The sequence below is a fragment of the Polyodon spathula genome, chromosome 20 (genome assembly GCF_017654505.1).
Source record: "Polyodon spathula isolate WHYD16114869_AA chromosome 20, ASM1765450v1, whole genome shotgun sequence".
Lineage (NCBI taxonomy): Eukaryota > Metazoa > Chordata > Actinopteri > Acipenseriformes > Polyodontidae > Polyodon > Polyodon spathula.
In genome coordinates this window covers 994,538-1,014,163 of record NC_054553.1, presented here as the reverse complement: position 1 = coordinate 1,014,163, position 19,626 = coordinate 994,538, and the positions used below count along the sequence as shown (strand labels likewise).

The following is a 19,626-nucleotide window of genomic DNA, read 5'->3' as shown; positions in this document are numbered from 1 at the left end:
ACACTTTGGACATGAAATCCATACTTTATATAAAGCACACCCCTGACTCACCCAGGCTTCTCTTGTGGTGGGTTTATGCCAGAATTAATAAAAAATAAAACAAAAGCTACCACTATACGTTCGCTAATAGCCATGCTTCTTTCAAAGCAAGTTGCAACGGATAGCTTCTGTTGACCTACATGTTGATCTGATTAAAGCTTCCTGGCTGTTTTTCTGTTTCTGTTATATTTTTGAAATTCAATTTTAGGAACAAAAACAAAAAAAATAAAATAAATAAAATATATAAATATATATATATATATATATATATATATATATATATATATATATATATATATATATATATATATATATACATATACACACACACACACACACACACACACACACACACACACACACTTATTTCTACTGTTGTCAGTGGGAAATCAATTTTGCCTTGCTCATATTACAAAACAGCTGCTGCAACAAACTTAATCATGCTCCTCTGTTAATAATATATATAAAAGAACGGCTCAAGCAATCCATCTCACTGTCGGTGATAACAATCTAATTGGCATCATGTTTCACTGTACGCTGCATCTAGGTATTGGTCTTAAAAAATGAATTCTGTTGCATTTACTGTATCGGAGCTGCTTCCCTGAAATCTGATTGAACAGTAAGATGTATGGAAAAATAACTAACAATTAACAGGACAGCCATTGGGCTGGCACGGTTCTTATATCCCTGACAGGTTTTTCAGCGTTGTTTAAATGAAGTGCTCAGGCAAACACAAAGAGAGTCCGATTCCTCACTTGACCATTATTAAGGATGCTGACTAACCCAAAAGTAGCTGAGAGTGTCTTTGTTGTTGAAATCCAGAGTTCAGCTCTCTAGCTGGGATTGTTGGCGTGGGGACCCAGCTGGTGTTCCAATGCCAATGTAATGATGCCACGCACTTCTAAAACCAGTTTAAAAAATAGATTTAGATGTACTAGATTGGAAAGTTTAAACCCTTTGTTTGAACAGCTGTTTACTTCGACTGTCTGCGACAATTTCAGTAAATTAGATCTTTCAATCTAAAACATGTTTTTCATCTCCATAACAACCAGGAGAGAAGTGAAATATCCAATAAAGTATATTTAAAATGTATACAGTAGGTTTTAAATATGGTGGCCACGTCTCTCGTAAACAGGGCCCCACTCGGCCCATTCCATGCTGAGGCATTCGGCAGGCTGCAAATAGGCTGATCCCTGGAGCCAGCATTACATTTCAGCCATCAACAGCGGGCCAAAAGGAAACCCACATTGCCTGGAGGAACAGCACTGCAGGCTGGTATATTACAATAGGAAATCCACATTGCCTGGAGGAACAGCACTGCAGGCTGGTATATTACAATAGGAAATCCACATTGCCTGGAGGAACAGCACTGCAGGCTGGTATATTACAATAGGAAATCCACATTGCCTGGAGGAACAGCACTGCAGGCTGGTATATTACAATAGGAAATCCACATTGCCTGGAGGAACAGCACTGCAGGCTGGTATATTACAATAGGAAATCCACATTGCCTGGAGGAACAGCTCTGCAGGCTGGTATATTACAATAGGAAATCCACATTGCCTGGAGGAACAGCACTGCAGGCTGGTATATTACAATAGGAAATCCACATTGCCTGGAGGAACAGCACTGCAGGCTGGTATATTACAATAGGAAATCCACATTGCCTGGAGGAACAGCACTGCAGGCTGGTATATTACAATAGGAAATCCACATTGCCTGGAGGAACAGCACTGCAGGCTGGTATATTACAATAGGAAATCCACATTGCCTGGAGGGACAGCACTGCAGGCTGGTATATTACAACTAGACTCTGTATTGGTTGGTCCCCACCACTACCGCCTCATTTTATCTTGGCAAAAGTCAAAACTCTCACATAATAAAAATGTGCATAGGGGTAGAGTTCTGAGATCCAATTCCAATGGCACTAATGGGTAGGGATCTTTACTTCAATGGAAAGGGATCCCAATTGTTTTAGTTTGTTTGTTTGTTTTTCTGTGATAATAGTTTCTAAAGCTAAGGAATAACACTGCCATAATGAATTTAATACTGGTCAAATATAATACTTGAACTGAAAAGTACACGCTGTTAACTAATTAAACACGTTGTCCTTTGGAGAAGTGCGTCAGTGCAGCATCGAGTTCAGAAAGCGTAGCTCCGGCACATTAGCACCTGTGTTTGCAGTCAGCAGCAATGCATTGCAGTTCTTCTTATTAAGTGGCTCAGTGAATATTGCTTCCCCTATTAATAGACTTCTACTCCCCTCACACTGCCTAAATAATGGGTACTCAACACACACTTTACCATCATGCAATATTTAGGCAGTGTGAAAAGGGTAATATTATATTATTATGTAAGCACCACACACAGCCTTAACCCCTCACACCAGTTCAGTATCTCCTTGACCTGCTTTAACCCTGACAGCTGCTTAACCATGTCCTGGGATACCAGGGAGAGTTGGCTTAACTGGGGATCTTACAGCTGAACTGAAATTAAATAAGAAACGATTGCTTCCTCTACCTCAGTAAGTGAACACAGCAAAGAGCAAGCCATCATTCTTTTAATTGTCTTTAACTTTGTATGTATAATAGTTGTATTTCGTTTTTTCTTGTATTTTTCTTGTATTTTTTCTTGTATTAAATAATAGATCATCTATTATTTACGTCACTGACATTCTTCTGTATGTCATCTCTGAAATATTTCTCATTGACCTGTTAAAGTTGTGTCTGGTTGAATGAGATTTGTTTTGAAATATATTTGTACAATGCCTCAGAAAGTGGATTTTTTTTTTCTTTTTAACAAGCGCGAGAGACAGTTTTGTCAGTTTTTTCCAGGTTTGCTTTTGAAGATTCAGAACAATTCAGGATGACGATGGACGCGCTTGATCTTGCTTTGCATCAACACTCTCATATTTGTTTTCCACTTTCTTCACTGTTGTGATTCCTCTCCTACCTCTTCTTCGCAAGTACTGTACGATGCCCACCCAGCGCCAGCTGTGTGATTCGCGCTTGGAAACTGAATTGGAACCTCATGTAAATTGTTTGTTGCGGATCCAATGAGTGCTTGTGATTAGTGTGAAATGAACACATCAGAAATACCAAACAGCCTGTACGTATGAGCTTTAGCAATCTGCTAACTCCTGACCACACGTTGCCAGACAGACAGAATGAACAAAACGAAGGGCTTTAGTGTCGACACAGTTTGGTAATGCACTGTAATCTCTCCTCCCTTTCATGTGAAGGTTTATCTGCTGTTTGATTTACTTTAATTATGTCTTCCGTGGCTTTAACCCAGATGTGCAACTTTGCATTGAAACCGCAGGATCCCTTGCAGGAAATGTTGGCCTGGTAGGTTTGGCGATGCCTCTCAATGAAGCAGTTTGCTCTAGGTGGGGGCCAGGTTTACTCAGTGTGGTTGCCTGACCTACATATACTGTGATGGTGGGGGCATGCCGCTGCAAATCTGATGTTGTGCTGGGGGTGGTGGAGTTTGGGAGTATGGCTATCCACATCTTTTGGTATGTTAGTTTGTCACCTGGATGTCTGTCTACTTGTTGTTAAAAGTGCAACTGCTGTGCTTTGCTTTTTTTACAATTTTCATTTCTTTTCCCAGGCAGTTTACAACCACATGAATCATCCACCAACAGTAAACTAAAAGGATGCTTTCAGTACTCCTGTCCTTAACAATTGCCTCTCAGGTAAACTAGGTCAAGGTCACAGAATACTCGACCGTACCTCTGTTTTTTCTCATCATGCGAAAGATGGGGGAAGAAATGACTTCATTTATCACATTAGCGTTTTTGTAACATTACTATATACACGACTATATAGTTAAGGGCTGCATAAAAAATGATAACCTAGCAACTAGAAAACAGCATTTCTTTTGAACCGCAACAAAGCCCTGTTGTTACCCTTCTCCTCGGGCAGGTAGTGTTTCAGTTTTGATTTGCTTTGCTCTGCCAAGACCCTTTTACCCCCTGATCATGTCTCACTGTCACGTCTCGCTGCAACAACACAAACAGATGTGCTTCTGCTTTTACTGTTTTCCTTTTTTTTTTTTTATTCTTAAGTGACTCACTCCACCCTCCAACAAATCCTAGCTGTTTACAGTTGCCACGGAGATGGGAAGATATCTAGACAAATTGTATTTCAGATCAATCAGAAGCCAGAGCAGGAGGTAGGTTGTTGAGTACTTCAAAAGGTATCGTTGAAACTGCCTTTCTGACAATATGAAAAGTCTTTAACTTGACGGCAGAGTCTAAAAGGAAGATTGCAATATACTGGGGGTTGCTATATGCTTGGTTGTGCAGGGAAAACATACAGGACATATTTGGAAGAAAGGAGAAAGGCAGGTACCTTCTTCAATACCCCCTTGGCACCAGGCTTGGGATAAATTAAACTAGGGCAGAGGAAGGGCTTCTGCGCCTGTAAAAGATGTGTCTTATACCAGACTTGATACCAAGGTTAGAAACTGGGTCAGATTAAAAAAAAAAAAAAAAAAAAAAAACAGCAATATATATATCTCACTTTATTTCCAATGATACAGCACAATAACCGGAAAACATAAATGTGTCATTGTCTGCCAGTGACTCAGGTATTGAGCAACTGTGAAAGAGGGTCTTAAAGTCCTGAAAAAGCAGGAACAGAGGAAGCCCTGAGCATGGTAATGAGGCAGACTGGAACAGAGGTTTTTACAAGAGCTGACAGTGAAACCCTTGGTCGTCCTGCAGTGAATCTGACCACCAGCGGCGTACATGCCATTTTCTGCTACACTTTTCACTTTAATCAAAGTGAAGACTAAAGTACTCACTATAACAAGAGGAACTGGTGTTTCAGGGCTGCTGTGAGGATTCAGACAATGACTCCACATGATGAAATGGTGGAGGGATAAAGAACACATATTTAATGGTTGAAAGGCTGTAAAGAAAGTGAAATTTAAACAGATGTGTGCATGAAAGAATTAAAATGTCTGTTCTTTTGCAATGTGGGTTTTTCAGAAATGTTTTAATACCGGTTGCTATCGCGTTTCATTTGAATCTAATCCTTCGAACCGTGATCTGAATTTGACAAGTCTGCTTCACATAATCTACAGCCAACCTTTACTAAAATGCATTTAATAAAAGCCTGAGACACTGCTGCACCCCTGACCTATAAAACATCCATGTGCGTGTGCGTGTGTGTGTGCGTGTGCGTGTGCGTGTGTGTGTGTGCTGTTCGCGACTGAATAAATCTACAGTAATGCTCTCTGTGACTTACTGTATAGAGCAGTCATACACTGGAGAACTTATAGAATAAATGTGGAAATGTACAGTTCCACAAAGAAGCATGTTTGCTGCCAACCTCAGCACAGGTTACTGCACTTCATTTTTTCCCCCAGTTTTTCTGTCTGCAGAATGTAATGTAATCTAATCAAGTATTCATCGCTGCTGCTGACATGCTGGTCGTTCGATTAAGTCTATATAATGGGATCTGTCTTGCTTGATTTATCATTCAGGTTTTCAAAGCTTGCCTGTGATCTGTCAGTTACGGTACATTAACTTTACGTGTGACTCTGGTTCAGAAAGTTTTGCACAGTCAGTAATCAGGCTTGTAGGCACATTACAGTATGTGACACTCAGTAGCAAAGGGATCACATCTACACTGCTGTGTGGTACACTAGAAATCAGCAGCCCATTCCAATCCAGGACCTTCATCCAGCCTGGTTCATATTTACCAAACTGAACCTCTCAGAAATGAAACAGTGTGTCCTGGTTGGATCATGGCTCTGGGCTGCTCAAGTTTGTGCTCTGTTCTATCTTGCCTATTGTTATGATTTGTAGTTTGCTTTCATCATGGGGAAGTGGTATTTTGAATTGACCTCCTGACTCCCAGGGAGTTCAATAAGCCCACTTATCACATGTTTGCTGTATGCTCAAATATAAAGCAATCAAATGGAAATTAAAACTGATCTGATAAGTGCAATCTTTTTAGAGGATGCTTTTTATTCCTCATTGGCAGGAATAAGAAAATATGATGTGTGAAAAAGTGACAGCTGCAAATCAGTGGAGTGTGCTTGCAACGCATCATTTATTAAAGAGTCAAAAAATCCTAGGAGACAAATATAATTAAGCGTTAAATAAACAGATTACAAAACGCTGCTCAGGCTGGATTCTGTTCAGCGCTCATTCCTTTTCCCTCATGTCTAGCAGTGCGTGTTATCATGGAATTTATTTACTGAAGAATCCTGATGCAGGAAGCACACTCTGAGATCCAGCATGGGGTTCACAGTTGACTCCAGCTTTAGCCCTTCTTGTTCTTCCTAATGTTATATACTTCACTGGCAAAAATGGACAGCATAAGATGCACCCCCCTTTTCAATGTAGCGAGCCCTATTCACAAAGTGTTTGACTTTTTAAAAGTCTTTGTGATGGATGAAACCAGAGCTGCCCGACCCTTTCACTAAGAGAGCCAATGCCGATTATCTTAAAGACAGTAACCTAAAGGACAAAGGTTACACCAGGCAGCACTGAGACAATACTGCTATACGGCTGTGATCTGGAACAGGTTGCATCTTTAAGCACAGCATTCATTCTGTTGCATTGTGTCTCTCTAGCTGATTGTCTGCTTCGTCTTTATAAACCCATTAACAACCTTATAGAGGAAACTTCACTTGTAATAAGCCGTAACCTGGAACACAATGAGCTGTGTATTGCTCTGTCCAGAACCATCCTTTGGAAAGCCCTAGATGATAAGATAAGGGCAACGAGGCTGATCCCTGGACTTAATGACATGAGCTATGAGGAAAGGTTAACATAATGTAATCTCTTCAGCTTAGATAAAAGGCAAAGAGGAGACTTAACTGAAGTTTATAAAATCAGATATGGAGTAGATAAAGTTAACTCAAGACACGACTTCAAAGAGCAGAACAAGAGGATGTATATGGGAGCTGGGTGAAAGTAAGTTTAGAACAGAGGGTAGGAAGCACTGTTTTACACAAGAGATTATTAAAGCACGGAATAGCTGACCAGGTGATCTAAAACTCTGGGAACATTTAAAAAAGATGAGATTCTGTGCTTTTAAATTAGATCCTTCTAGTCGAGGAGAATGGTGTGCTGACAAGGGCCTGCCTTGATGGACCGAATGGCCTTTTCTTGTTTCCAAACTTGTTTTGCATTCTTATGAAATATTGTTTACCATCAGGCTTAAAACAATAGTAATTCCTAAGCCGCGGATAGTGAATTTATGTGTTACCTGCAACTATGTAATTCTCAAACTAAAGATTTCTTCTTTTTCAACTGTGGCAGCTCAGACATGTTTGCAGAGAAATGATAACAGTTTGGTTTTAGCTTTGTTTTTTGTTTTTTTTTCATTGCTTGTTATTACTCAGGCACCTGAAAACATCAGTAAGGCTTCACAGCCAAATGAACAGATCAAGCTGAACTAGAAAGGTGTCTTATTCCTGGAGGTGTATTTATAGGTTGTGTGGCGCCGACTCCTGCCCCCGTTTCAAGTCTTTACAAAGGATGCGTGCCGAAGTGTTTTGTTTTCTCCTCACTAAGAAAAAACAAACAGAAAAAGGCAGAAGGCATCCCTTCCAAGCTGGATGAAAACAAGTTAGTCTGCATATCTGAGGCGACCAGGCTGGAGCGTGTATATTCGATCGCAATTAGTTGAAATCCTGTCTCTCAGTGATGAGTATTGCCTCCTGGCCAGGTTTTGCCTCCGCTGATGACTTTATTATATATCTGGGTCGACCTGCCATCGAGCCGACTCATTTTACCATCCTGGTTGCACCTCAGACTCTCTTCAGCAGTGATTAGGACCTTCTCTGCTGTTTCATATATTTTTAAAGCACTCAGGAGTCTTCATCTGCCCTGTTAGGGGCTGCTTGTTTTAAGTCTGAGGTTCACAAGGTTAAACGATCGCTGTATTTAAACCCGCCTGTTTAGATACATTGATATGACCTCCACTGTGTTTTAAAAGGAATTACACTTTAGTGTGTTATTAACTGTGGTATATTAATAGATTTTGGCAATTGTTGTGCTGCGAAAATCAGGCTTAGGAGGGTAATTATCATTGTTATGGTACTATGAATTTTAGCTGTTTTTTTTTTCATTATTATAACTATATTTGTTTAGAGGGAATAATTGCATTATGTTTGAGGAGATAACTTCAAGATATTTAAACTGTCATTTGCAAATTCTGTAAATGTTGCTTTATTTGTATTATTTTATTTTTCTGTTTTTGTGTTTGTTTGTTTGTTTATTTATTTTATTTCTTTCTATACACCTACCCTGGGACTGCAAATGAAAATGAAAAACATGTAGCTAAATCTGGGTGCAATACATCTTATGACATGTCAGAAATGATAAAAAATTGTATGTCATCACTGTGGAACAAATACATAAATAAATAAATATCTAAAACATGAATTCAAATAAATGCCTCTTGCTTTTTATCCAAGGCAATTATTCTCTTGCAACGTTTCTACCTCAGGTCCCACCTTTGCACTGGATCAAACTTTAATGCAAAATACAAAATAGCTAAAAGTGAAAAAACATGTTATTGAAAAGCTAGCTATTGTGTGACCAGACACAGCCAGAGCAGGTTTAACTGGTTAGCATCACATTTAAACGTCTGGTTTCACTGCAGCTATCCGCTGCTGACGCGCACTTACTTTACCTTTGTGACAGCGACATGACTCCCAGTAACGGCTGCTTCACTGCTTCTTTGGTTTTGCAAATTGGAAAATATGATGAGCAAGTCAAGCAGATAGTTTGATCTGCTTCCTGTACACTAAACAATGTCTGTATGATTATTGACTTGTAAACTCTCAACCCCTTGGCAAGTTGCAGCTGGGCTTGTCTCCAGCTTTGAGCCAGTGCCTGCCTAACACGTTAGTCAACGTGTACAACGTGGTCCTTCGGCTCGGATTGTGGAGGACGGTATAAACAGAGAAATAAAAAATAAAACTTTGCAACGTTTATGAAATATTTCTTTGTGTGTGTTTTTTTTAGACTCGTACGACTGTATCCATGGCTATAATCTCGCTGTATCCAACTCTGTGGCAAAAAGTACTTGATTGAAGTGGCCAGTATTTGACAGTAATGTTTTCGGCTCAGCTCTGATTGTTCTGCTTTCTGCTGAAGTTATTGCAGAGATCCTTCACAACACCAGGGCTGACAAGCCTGAAAATACAATAGCTGTTCTTTTTGTTCTGAATATTTTTTATTGCATTATTGTCAGTTAAATAGCAGTACTTAAGTACATACATTTGTGTATCTCTCTGTGTATATTAATATGGCTTTTTTGTCCATAGTAAGCATTGTTTGATTTTCCAAGATAGAACTCTCCAAACTTCTGAGGCAGATTTGTTTCTAATTGGATGTGTCTGACACAGTTCTGGATTAAGGCATTCCAATGAAAAGTAGGCACTGAAGTGCCCAATACTTGAGAAGCATGATAATGAACATTTCCATTACTAACAAGCTACTCTCTTGGTTTTCTTGTAAAAGGCATAAATGCTTAATCACTGTGCTTGGAAGTGTTTATCCTGGTAGTGCATGCTATAAAAATTGCCATCACACATCCCACATCCTGTGAATGTCGAACTGGCTTCTGATTGGCTGAACTGTTTTCACAAAACTGGATGTTTTGTTACAGTTTTTAAAGCCCATTTTGATTCATTGAATGAAACCCTTTACAGCTGTTGTAGAGAAGGTTAGAAATGTATGTTTTTTTTTTTTCAAAGCGCTGTTTAACCTAAGAGGATGCTTAAAAAGACAATTGAATTTTTTTTAGACAGTCCTTAAAAACATTCTTTAAAATGGTCCTTCAAGTTTTGTCAATAGGGCGCAATATCTTAAAATCTGCTTACCTAATGTTGAGGAACCAGGGGCAAGGGCTTTTGTTTTGAGATTGTGTTCCACATACCGTGGATTTGCCACCACCTATAGCACAGAACCAGCAGCGTATTAAGGCAGGATTTCCCATGATAAAGGGTTTACTTTGAAAAAAAGTAATGTAGAGGTGATTTCTATTGATTTATTTCCTCAGCTGATAAAGTAATCTGGTTAAAAGGTCACAGCGGGTTAAATTAGTGGAAAATAGGTTTTTATCAGTTTTAGAACTGGAATCACAATGTGCAGCTAGTGTTAAATACAGCACTGGCTGAGGAAGGTACACTAGTGTTGTTATTTAAACTTTTTTTATAGTTATTTTTGAGTTTTGAAAATCCGCGGACACTAGAGTTTTGTTTATTAAAAACTGCGTATTTTTTATCAGTTTATTTTTGAGTTTTTGATAATAATTATTATTATTAATTATATAATTATAATAATAATAATAAATGTATAAATAAATATATTAAATTATTTCATACCTTATATAATAACGTTATATATTTATATTGCTTGTACCATATATATCGTCCAAATTAATAGAGGAGACAAGGATGTCCCACCTTCCAGAATAATCTAATCAATAAGAAGTCAGCTGATTGTCATGTTTTATAACAGTACATTTGGCTTACTCTTGAGACACTGCAAGATCAGCATTTATACAACACCCAATCAATAGACATGCCATTGAAGCTGACAAACAGTATGCTATTAGAAAAGTATAGGACTGCAGAAATCAACACACTGATTGTAACATTTTCACTGTACTGATGTCGCAAATCTATCTCTAGCAGCCTTTTACTAAACCACACTGCTGGGGTCAGAGAGGGTTGCACGTTTCATTATTATTATATTATTATTATTATTATTTTATTATTATTATTATTATTATTATTATTATTATTATTATTATTAGTAGTACTAGTAGTAGTCCTAGTAGTATTAAAAAGGAACAGAGTTGTTTTAAGTGAGCAAAAGGAATTTGCAAAAAAAAAAAAGGTTTCTTGATTCAGTTAATTACAAGTTAAATATATCAGCCATTAAATACATCTGCAATAACAGATTTTTTTTTATTTTTTATGTTGTACTATTACAGAGCTGTACCCACTTGCAATGTTAAACCTGTGGTTACAGTTCTGTTTTTGGAGAGGTGCATTGAACAAATTTATATAAAAGTGCTTGTAGTATTCTTGAAAAAACAAACAAAAAAACAAACAAACCGGTTCCATTTATAGTCTCAGGTAGGTCCTGCAAATTGATGTAAAAGCATGGAAACAGGTCTATACTTTTCCTCTGTTAACAAAGGACATTCCTAAGAGCTAAATGCATTTACTGTAGCATAATCTCATTGAACCAACCCACTAGAAAGCAGGAGAGGGAACGCTGTTTCCGTGAAAGTCAAGATGAAGGATTTAACACCGCCGCCCCTTGACTGAGGTAACCCGTTTAGCACGGGGCATGCAGTACACTTAACAAACGTTAATACGTTTACGATTCCGGTTTTACAGATCATTTCACATTTAAGTATCCGCTGAAGACATCAGTGAGAGAGTTGTCAGTCTGTGTTTCCTTTCCTTTCCTGAGTGTCCATACTCGGTTGTGAATTGTATAGCTGCCTGGCTGGATGACCTACTTTTTCCTAGTTGCTAGTTGTCTGTTTAGCGCACATCAGCCAGTTGAACCGGGATCTGCCTACAGAAGGATGGTCGAGTAGTAAAGAGAAAGAGAGAGAACGAGGGGGGAAAAAAACTTACACCGAACACCGTTTCACTCGCCAACAACACACACACGCAATCGGGATCGCCTGGCTGGGAAATACGCTTAACCCAAGAGTTGTTTTTCAACAAAATGCCGTGTTTCATTTAATTGTAAAAAAAAGGAAAATAAAAAAAAAAAGTCTGGCTTATAACGGCTTGATTTGTACAATACTGCACTGCGTTTTGGGATAGGAGAAGCATCCGTGGACTTCTTTAGTCAACAGCACGGAGCGGCATCAAACTGCTACGAGTTCCTCGATTAAAGGTTGGTCTTTGCGCGTATTTATAAATAATGGGTCCTGACACATGGAAACGGGATTACGTGATACACATTGGTTACCTTTCACTTGCTTTCAGTGTGTACTACCAACACATTGGTTGTTTTCATTCGCGTCATATATACAGACAGACAATAGCTAATGTAATGTACAACATTGTTAAATTTAATTATGAAACTTAATGTGTTCTTTAGGCAGGGCATGTATTAGTCTTGTATAGCTGGCAACAGCAATAGGAAGCATCCAGCCAGTCATTTCGTGTTTAGTTTCAATGTACCACGAGAACATACACAGTAAAATAGTGTAATTGCGGCAGTAGCTAACAGAGTGAAATCACAGCCTGGTGTCCTTTATAAAGAAGCAATAAGAAAATAAAAGTGATTGATTAAAAATAAAACGATGTACACCCATCGATTAGCAATATCCCAGTTGTTGCAATAGTTAGTTATTCTGTGCAATGCGTCTCATTCCAGCTCATCAAGTCGTATAAAACAAACAGGTCTCTGTAAGGAACTTGTAACACACACCTTTAGTTGTAATTGTATATGTCTGATTGTCGTGACCACAGAACATGGCAGCTTGCATAAAAGCTTTGGTGTTGTAAGAATGTAGCCTGCTTACTGCTGGTGCGCAGGCTACCTGTGCCGTAGGTTCATACATGCTAGTGAATCGTAAACAGTAGTGCGAGAGTACATCTGAGTGATTGCACTATGTGGGCTGCTGTTGAACAGATTTAATTGTGTTCTTTTAAGACACCTGTCTGGAAAGTGGTAACCCATTTCCCCTGTGTTTGTTATGGAGGTGCGTGGTTTGGGTGCTCTTGTGTACATTGAAATGGTTGATTATAAATGAATGTGTTATGCTGCATAATATCCGCGACCTCGTCAGCGTGCTACATTGCTGCTCGCAGTGCTTTCTGAATTTCATGAGCAGGTGTAGCTATATAGTTTTGGTTGTCTGTTTTGTTTTGGTCAGCATTGCTTATACTTCGACAGTCTTTTGAATAATACAGTAGGTTTTTAAAAGGGAGTTTTGTGACGCCTGCGTGCTGCTTGTGGGTGGGCTCTGAGGGCCATTGGTGTCATAAACCCAAGTGAAACAAGCAAAGACATGGCTACTTGGGTTTGTGTGGATCACAGTCTAAGGAAAGCAGAGGCTGACACTAATCTAAACTAAACTAATGTGGTAAAGTATAGTAAATGCATGTGATAAGCATGGGAAAATTACCATTGTGAACTTTTATAAAGGGATTCTGTAGGGATCAGAGGAAGTCCTTCTCAATCGCTCTTAATTGAAGACATGTCAATCGTTTGACATTGCGTTGACAGAGTTTCTTTTTAATATCTGGTTTGCCCGCTGTTGCCCTGCACTGTTCTGTCCTGACCAGTGTTTTGTAGCTGGCTGTAGGACAGGGTATGTCTGGCATGGACAGTATATAACAGACTTGTGACCTGTGTGGGTCAGGTTTCTAGCTGAAAGATCCAGTCCAGTTTTAAATCCAGTGTGATGGGTTACTGAGAGTGACATGTGCAGTGATCGTATTGTGTTACAAGCAGCATGTCGCTCTGGAAAGTAACAGGGATTAGCAGCAGCCATAATTCTAAAGGTTTACAGGAAATCTCATGTAGGCTTCGTCAATGTCATTATGCAATCAGGAACAGGCTCATTTTATAGTACCGCTTGGTCATGGCTAGCAGCAATTTCACTAGCACTTAAGGCAGTCAAGGCAGTTTAAGTCCCACATCTTTCATTTCTGTTGCGTTTTACGGAGTTGTTTGGCTCAGAATTCAATCTCCAGTAAAGATCATGAGTAATGTGTGTTGAAGCTGATGAAGAGTCCAGGGCGACACCCTTGTCGATGCTGATTCACCTGTTTGTTGGTTAGTTAAATTAAGTTAGCATTTCAGGAAACCTTGCTCACCAGTTTCAGAGAGGGTTTCTTTGTTTGTTCTCTTATTTCAGAGTGCTGTTTATTAAAACAGCCCCTATAGTTTAAATAGGGAGCCTGGACGAATGATCTACAGTAGGAAAGGTTTAGGGAAAAACAGTAAAACTGCCAGATAACATTGGTTCAGAAATTTCAAGAACTATTTGTTTTAAAGCTGTAAATAATCCTCCAAATATATCCATCTTTTCTTTGTATCAGAGACCCCTTTGTTCTCCTCTGTGGTATGTAGAAGGAGAATCTTCTCGCAATAACCCGTTGTAAACTAAACATCACAGGAAAAAGCCTGAAACAGGTTGATCACCACTTTAGCTTTTATCTCAAGGGTCTGTTGAACTTTAATCGCCTGTTTGGAGCATGTCTCTAATTTAACTGAAAAGCAATGTAGTCCAGGGAAACTACCAAGGCTGTAAAGAAGCTGTATAGTAGTAGGACTTTCCTGTGACACTACACCCCTATAAGTATACCCCTATACCTCTGTGTTCCTGACGTTGTTCTGTTTCTTTCAGATCCTGATCTATATCGGAACAGGTGAAAGGAGGGGATAGTTTCAGACTTCGAGAGAACCGTAGGCAGGGAACCTGAATGGGAACAGGAAGACTTCACAGAGGGCTGCTACAGGAGTGGCAGTGAGCATGGAAAACCTTGCAGAGTTTGGGAGCTGCTGTCCGTCCAGAGGGAGAGAATGGGAGTAAGTCTTGTCTCGCTCACAGGTTTTTCTGTGTCCCCGGCAGTGTTGATGTGTGATGAACTGCCCTTAACAGATTTTGACCCATGCTGATTAGATCGGGTTGCAAGCTCTTTAACTGCTCCTGCAAACCAGCCTGGTTGTTTTGTGCAGTGGTTAAGGTGCTCGCTCGGGGAGCACTTCATCAGAGGGGCTTTAAGGAAGCAAGCATGAAAACCTTCTTCTACTTTGCTTCCTTTTCTCCAGCCTCTGAGTAACAGTCAGACATACAGACAGAGTGAGATCTCCCCTTACGGGCGTAGAAGGATTGCCTACAGTATCTTATGCTTTAATATTAAATATACTGGTCAAGTGTGTGCTAGTAAGCACTCGCTGTGTTTCAGGTTACTAGCCTCTGCTGCAGGACCAGAGCACAGTTGTGCAACTTGACCTGCTAGTGTAGAGACCAGAAGGTTGTGCTCCTACTGTACTTTCTTGTAAAGCGTTGATAGTGACAATCTAAACCCTGCCAGTATTCTTAATCAGGAGCATCTGGGATCAGGCCTGGGATCCATTTGTGCAGCAACAAGTCACCAGGAGGGCTCTGTTTTTAGAACATATGTAGAAGATCTCAAATTAGCAGTGGCACACGTACATAACTGGAGCACTCTAATCCTTGTGCAGCTGTCCTTAGAGAGCTGCTTATCTGTGTACAGGTCTGGACAGCCAAGTCAGCGGAAAGAAAAAAGAGTAACTACTGTGCACAGGAACCTGCTCCTGCGCCATTAACATTACCATACAAGCCCATATTCTACCAGCTTCATCCATTAACATTACCATACAAGCCCATATTCTACCAGCTTCATCCATTAACATTACCATACAAGCCCATATTCTACCAGCTTCATCCATTAACATTACCATACAAGCCCATATTCTACCAGCTTCATCCATTAACATTACCATACAAGCCCATATTCTACCAGCTTCATCCATTAACATTACCATACAAGCCCATATTCTAGCAGCTTCATCCATTAACATTACCATACAAGCCCATATTCTAGCAGCTTCATCCATTAACATTACCATACAAGCCCATATTCTAGCAGCTTCATCCATTAACATTACCATACAAGCCCATATTCTACCAGCTTCATCCATTAACATTACCATACAAGCCCATATTCTACCAGCTTCATCCATTAACATTACCATACAAGCCCATATTCTAGCAGCTTCATCCATTAACGTTACCATACAAGCCCATATTCTACCAGCTTCATCCATTAACATTACCATACAAGCCCATATTCTAGCAGCTTCATCCATTAACATTACCATACAAGCCCATATTCTAGCAGCTTCATCCATTAACATTACCATACAAGCCCATATTCTAGCAGCTTCATCCATTAACATTACCATACAAGCCCATATTCTAGCAGCTTCATCCATTAACATTACCATACAAGCCCATATTCTAGCAGCTTCATCCATTAACATTACCATACAAGCCCATATTCTACCAGCTTCATCCATTAACATTACCATACAAGCCCATATTCTACCAGCTTCATCCATTAACATTACCATACAAGCCCATATTCTACCAGCTTCATCCATTAACATTACCATACAAGCCCATATTCTACCAGCTTCATCCATTAACATTACCATACAAGCCCATATTCTACCAGCTTCATCCATTAACATTACCATACAAGCCCATATTCTAGCAGCTTCATCCATTAACATTACCATACAAGCCCATATTCTAGCAGCTTCATCCATTAACATTACCATACAAGCCCATATTCTACCAGCTTCATCCATTAACATTACCATACAAGCCCATATTCTACCAGCTTCATCCATTAACATTACCATACAAGCCCATATTCTAGCAGCTTCATCCATTAACATTACCATACAAGCCCATATTCTAGCAGCTTCATCCATTAACATTACCATACAAGCCCATATTCTAGCAGCTTCATCCATTAACATTACCATACAAGCCCATATTCTAGCAGCTTCATCCATTAACATTACCATACAAGCCCATATTCTACCAGCTTCATCCATTAACATTACCATACAAGCCCATATTCTACCAGCTTCATCCATTAACATTACCATACAAGCCCATATTCTACCAGCTTCATCCATTAACATTACCATACAAGCCCATATTCTAGCAGCTTCATCCATTAACATTACCATACAAGCCCATATTCTACCAGCTTCATCCATTAACATTACCATACAAGCCCATATTCTAGCAGCTTCATCCATTAACATTACCATACAAGCCCATATTCTACCAGCTTCATCCATTAACATTACCATACAAGCCCATATTCTACCAGCTTCATCCATTTAGCATCCTTCATGTAGAAGCATCTTCAGACACTTTGCAAAAATATCTAACAAACTGAAAAACAAAACTGTGACACTCCCTGTACTGTGAGAGTCCGAGACTGGTCGTCATGGTTACTGCTCCCTTCTCAATGGGAACGGTTTGTTTTCTTGCAGCTCCAGCAGCTGTGTCGATGACCTGATGGATGAAGATGAGAAGGACAGGGCAAAGAGGTAACTCTCCTCTCTCCTTGGGTAGCCGGGTGCTTCCTGCTGTTGCTCATTGTGCACTAGCTGATGTCACCTCAGCGTGGGCATGTCTTGGAGTGGAGAGCAGCATGCTTAGAGCAGAAAGAGTCTCCTGCAGCAAGTGCTTCACCTGCACACCTGAAACAAGACTGGCTGCTGTGTGTGTTCAGCCTGGGGGCAGCTCAGCCTGGAGTGATCTCCCCAAGTTTCCCCTTTTCTCAAAGCCCTTGTATAGGGGTATTTTAAGAGATTATTATTATTATTATTATTATTATTATTATTATTATTATTATTATTATTATTATTAAAGAATAGATTCCATATGCTTGTATATGTCTAAATAACCAATGGGTGCGCCTGCAGCTCTCTGTGGTCTCTCCTGGGACACCCTTGTAAACAAGATCTTCCACCTTACAGGTATTTAAATCAATGAAGAATTAAGTAATAAGGACAGAATGTATTGCTTCTTTTGTTCCACACCAGAAACTTAATAATTTGCTCTCCCTTATTTTTTGGAGCATTATCATGTCATAAATGTTCCCCCCTGAATTAGGCTTAATAAAAATATTAATACTAATAAATTAACAAAAAATGGGTTGGCTTTAGGGAATTAGGGACAAGGCTGAATTCTTTCTAATGATCACAGTACAGTGTGAAGTAATTATATGTCATTATATGCTTTTCTTATGTAAACCAGTCTTGTTTAAAGAAATTAAAATGTATTATCTGCAATTGTGTTGCCTCATTCTCTGAGCGTCTGGTTTGCACTGCTGCTAATCTCGAAGGTCCATCGTTAGGCTGATTGTACGAAGCTCTGGGTGCTGCTCAGGCTGTGCTTTTTCTAATGATTTCCTTTTGTCACCATTGCAATAGGGCATCACGCAACAAATCTGAGAAGAAGAGACGAGACCAGTTCAATGTGCTCATCAAGGAGCTCTGCACCATGCTCCAGGGTCAGGGTCACCCGCGCAAGATGGACAAGTCAACCATCCTTCAGCGGACCATTGACTTCCTCCAAAAGCAGAAAGGTGTGGGGCAGCGATGCCTCTGGACACAGTTATAATTCGGTAGAAAGCAGAGCGCTCCAGTGTTTGCACTACATCTCAACAGGAGCTACTTTCATAGTGCAGCATTTGTTTTTCCTAACCCTGATCTTTGTTTATGACGAACACTTGCCTCTGATCTGACTGTGATGTGTTTAGCCTCTGTGTTCTTCTTATCAGTGCTGTGTGTGACACAGAGGTGAGAAGGCTAGATTACGACACTAAGCACTGGATCTCCTCCTCTTGTCTGTGCTGAATGTCTGTCCATTCTCGTTTCAGAAATCACAGCGCAGACTGAGTCGTGTGAGATCAAGCAGGACTGGAAGCCGTCGTTCCTCAGTAATGAGGAGTTCACCCAGCTGATGTTGGAGGTGCTCTTCTGGCCTCATTAACCCCTGAGAGATCCCTTGCAAATTGCCTCATTATTTTATTTGTCACTGATTTCATTTACACGTGTTAAAGAAGGTTCACTTTGTTTTCTAGGCTTTGGATGGCTTTCTTATAGCGCTTACTACAGATGGAAACATTATATATGTATCTGACAGTGTTTCCTCACTCATTGGGCAATTACCGGTAAGTGGGCTGTATAGAAACCTCCCTTAAATACACCGGTCATGTGTCCTGAACAAATCTGCTTAGCAAACACAAAACCATAGCATAGCATAGCTAGAATTGTTCAATCTTGGGATATCGGAGGACACACACTGTTTGACTTAATGAAATAATATTTATTCTTTTTTTGTCGTTGTGAACTAAAAAATAAGCGATTTGCAGTTTAGTGTCAAGTTCAAACTCCTGGATCAAGTCACAGTAGTTTGACAGCTGGCTAAGCCCTGAGATCAAAACTAACAAAGGAAAAATATATAAAAATAATTACTGGAGGCAAAATCAGGATTGAATTGGCTCCCTTTATTTATAATAGCAACTATTTACCTCAGTGCATTAATTCCCCGCTAGAGGTGTACTCTTCTACGTTTAGTTCCAAGGCAGGCTGACCCTGTACATTTGGGGGGATGGGGCGTTGAAGTTTGACGTTTCAGGTATGAATTGAATTCTATCTATCTATCTATCTATCTATCTCTATCTATCTATCTATCTATCTATCTATCTATCTATCTATCTATCTATCTATCTCATCGTCGGTCTGGTATAAGAATCATTTTGACTGAAAGTGCCACAGATGCACTGTAACCTGTTTCACCACACAGGACAGACTGGAGCTTTAATATGTGTGCTCACAAGCAGGCACTGTTTGCAGTAACTGCCCTTAATTCCTTCCTAACCCGCATGCAGTTAGCTTTGCTGTGAACTCTGTGACACTGCCTGCTGTTTCTTAGCTACTGCACCAGAGTGCAAGCCCACCTGCTGTTCAGTTCTTATTGGCATTCAGTTCAGGAATAAGAGTAGAGT

General features: G+C 39.7%; 1 protein-coding gene across 3 annotated transcripts in view; it reads left to right on the top strand.

Annotated features, from left to right (window-relative positions):
- LOC121295747 (neuronal PAS domain-containing protein 2-like) overlaps window positions 1–19,626 on the top strand; it is a 42,036-nt gene that overhangs the window by 10,353 nt on the left and 12,057 nt on the right. Inside the window, exons 1-6 of one of the 3 annotated variants that reach the window (XM_041220750.1) lie at window positions 11,489–11,938; window positions 14,406–14,587; window positions 17,102–17,158; window positions 18,047–18,201; window positions 18,496–18,587; window positions 18,700–18,789. In XM_041220750.1, the coding sequence (XP_041076684.1) occupies window positions 14,532–14,587; window positions 17,102–17,158; window positions 18,047–18,201; window positions 18,496–18,587; window positions 18,700–18,789 (450 nt within the window). In that variant the 5' untranslated portion in view covers window positions 11,489–11,938; window positions 14,406–14,531. Of the gene's footprint in view, window positions 1–11,488; window positions 11,939–14,405; window positions 14,588–17,101; window positions 17,159–18,046; window positions 18,202–18,495; window positions 18,588–18,699; window positions 18,790–19,626 lie in introns of those variants that run through there. The other 2 variants (XM_041220752.1, XM_041220751.1) reach the window with 2 other exon arrangements.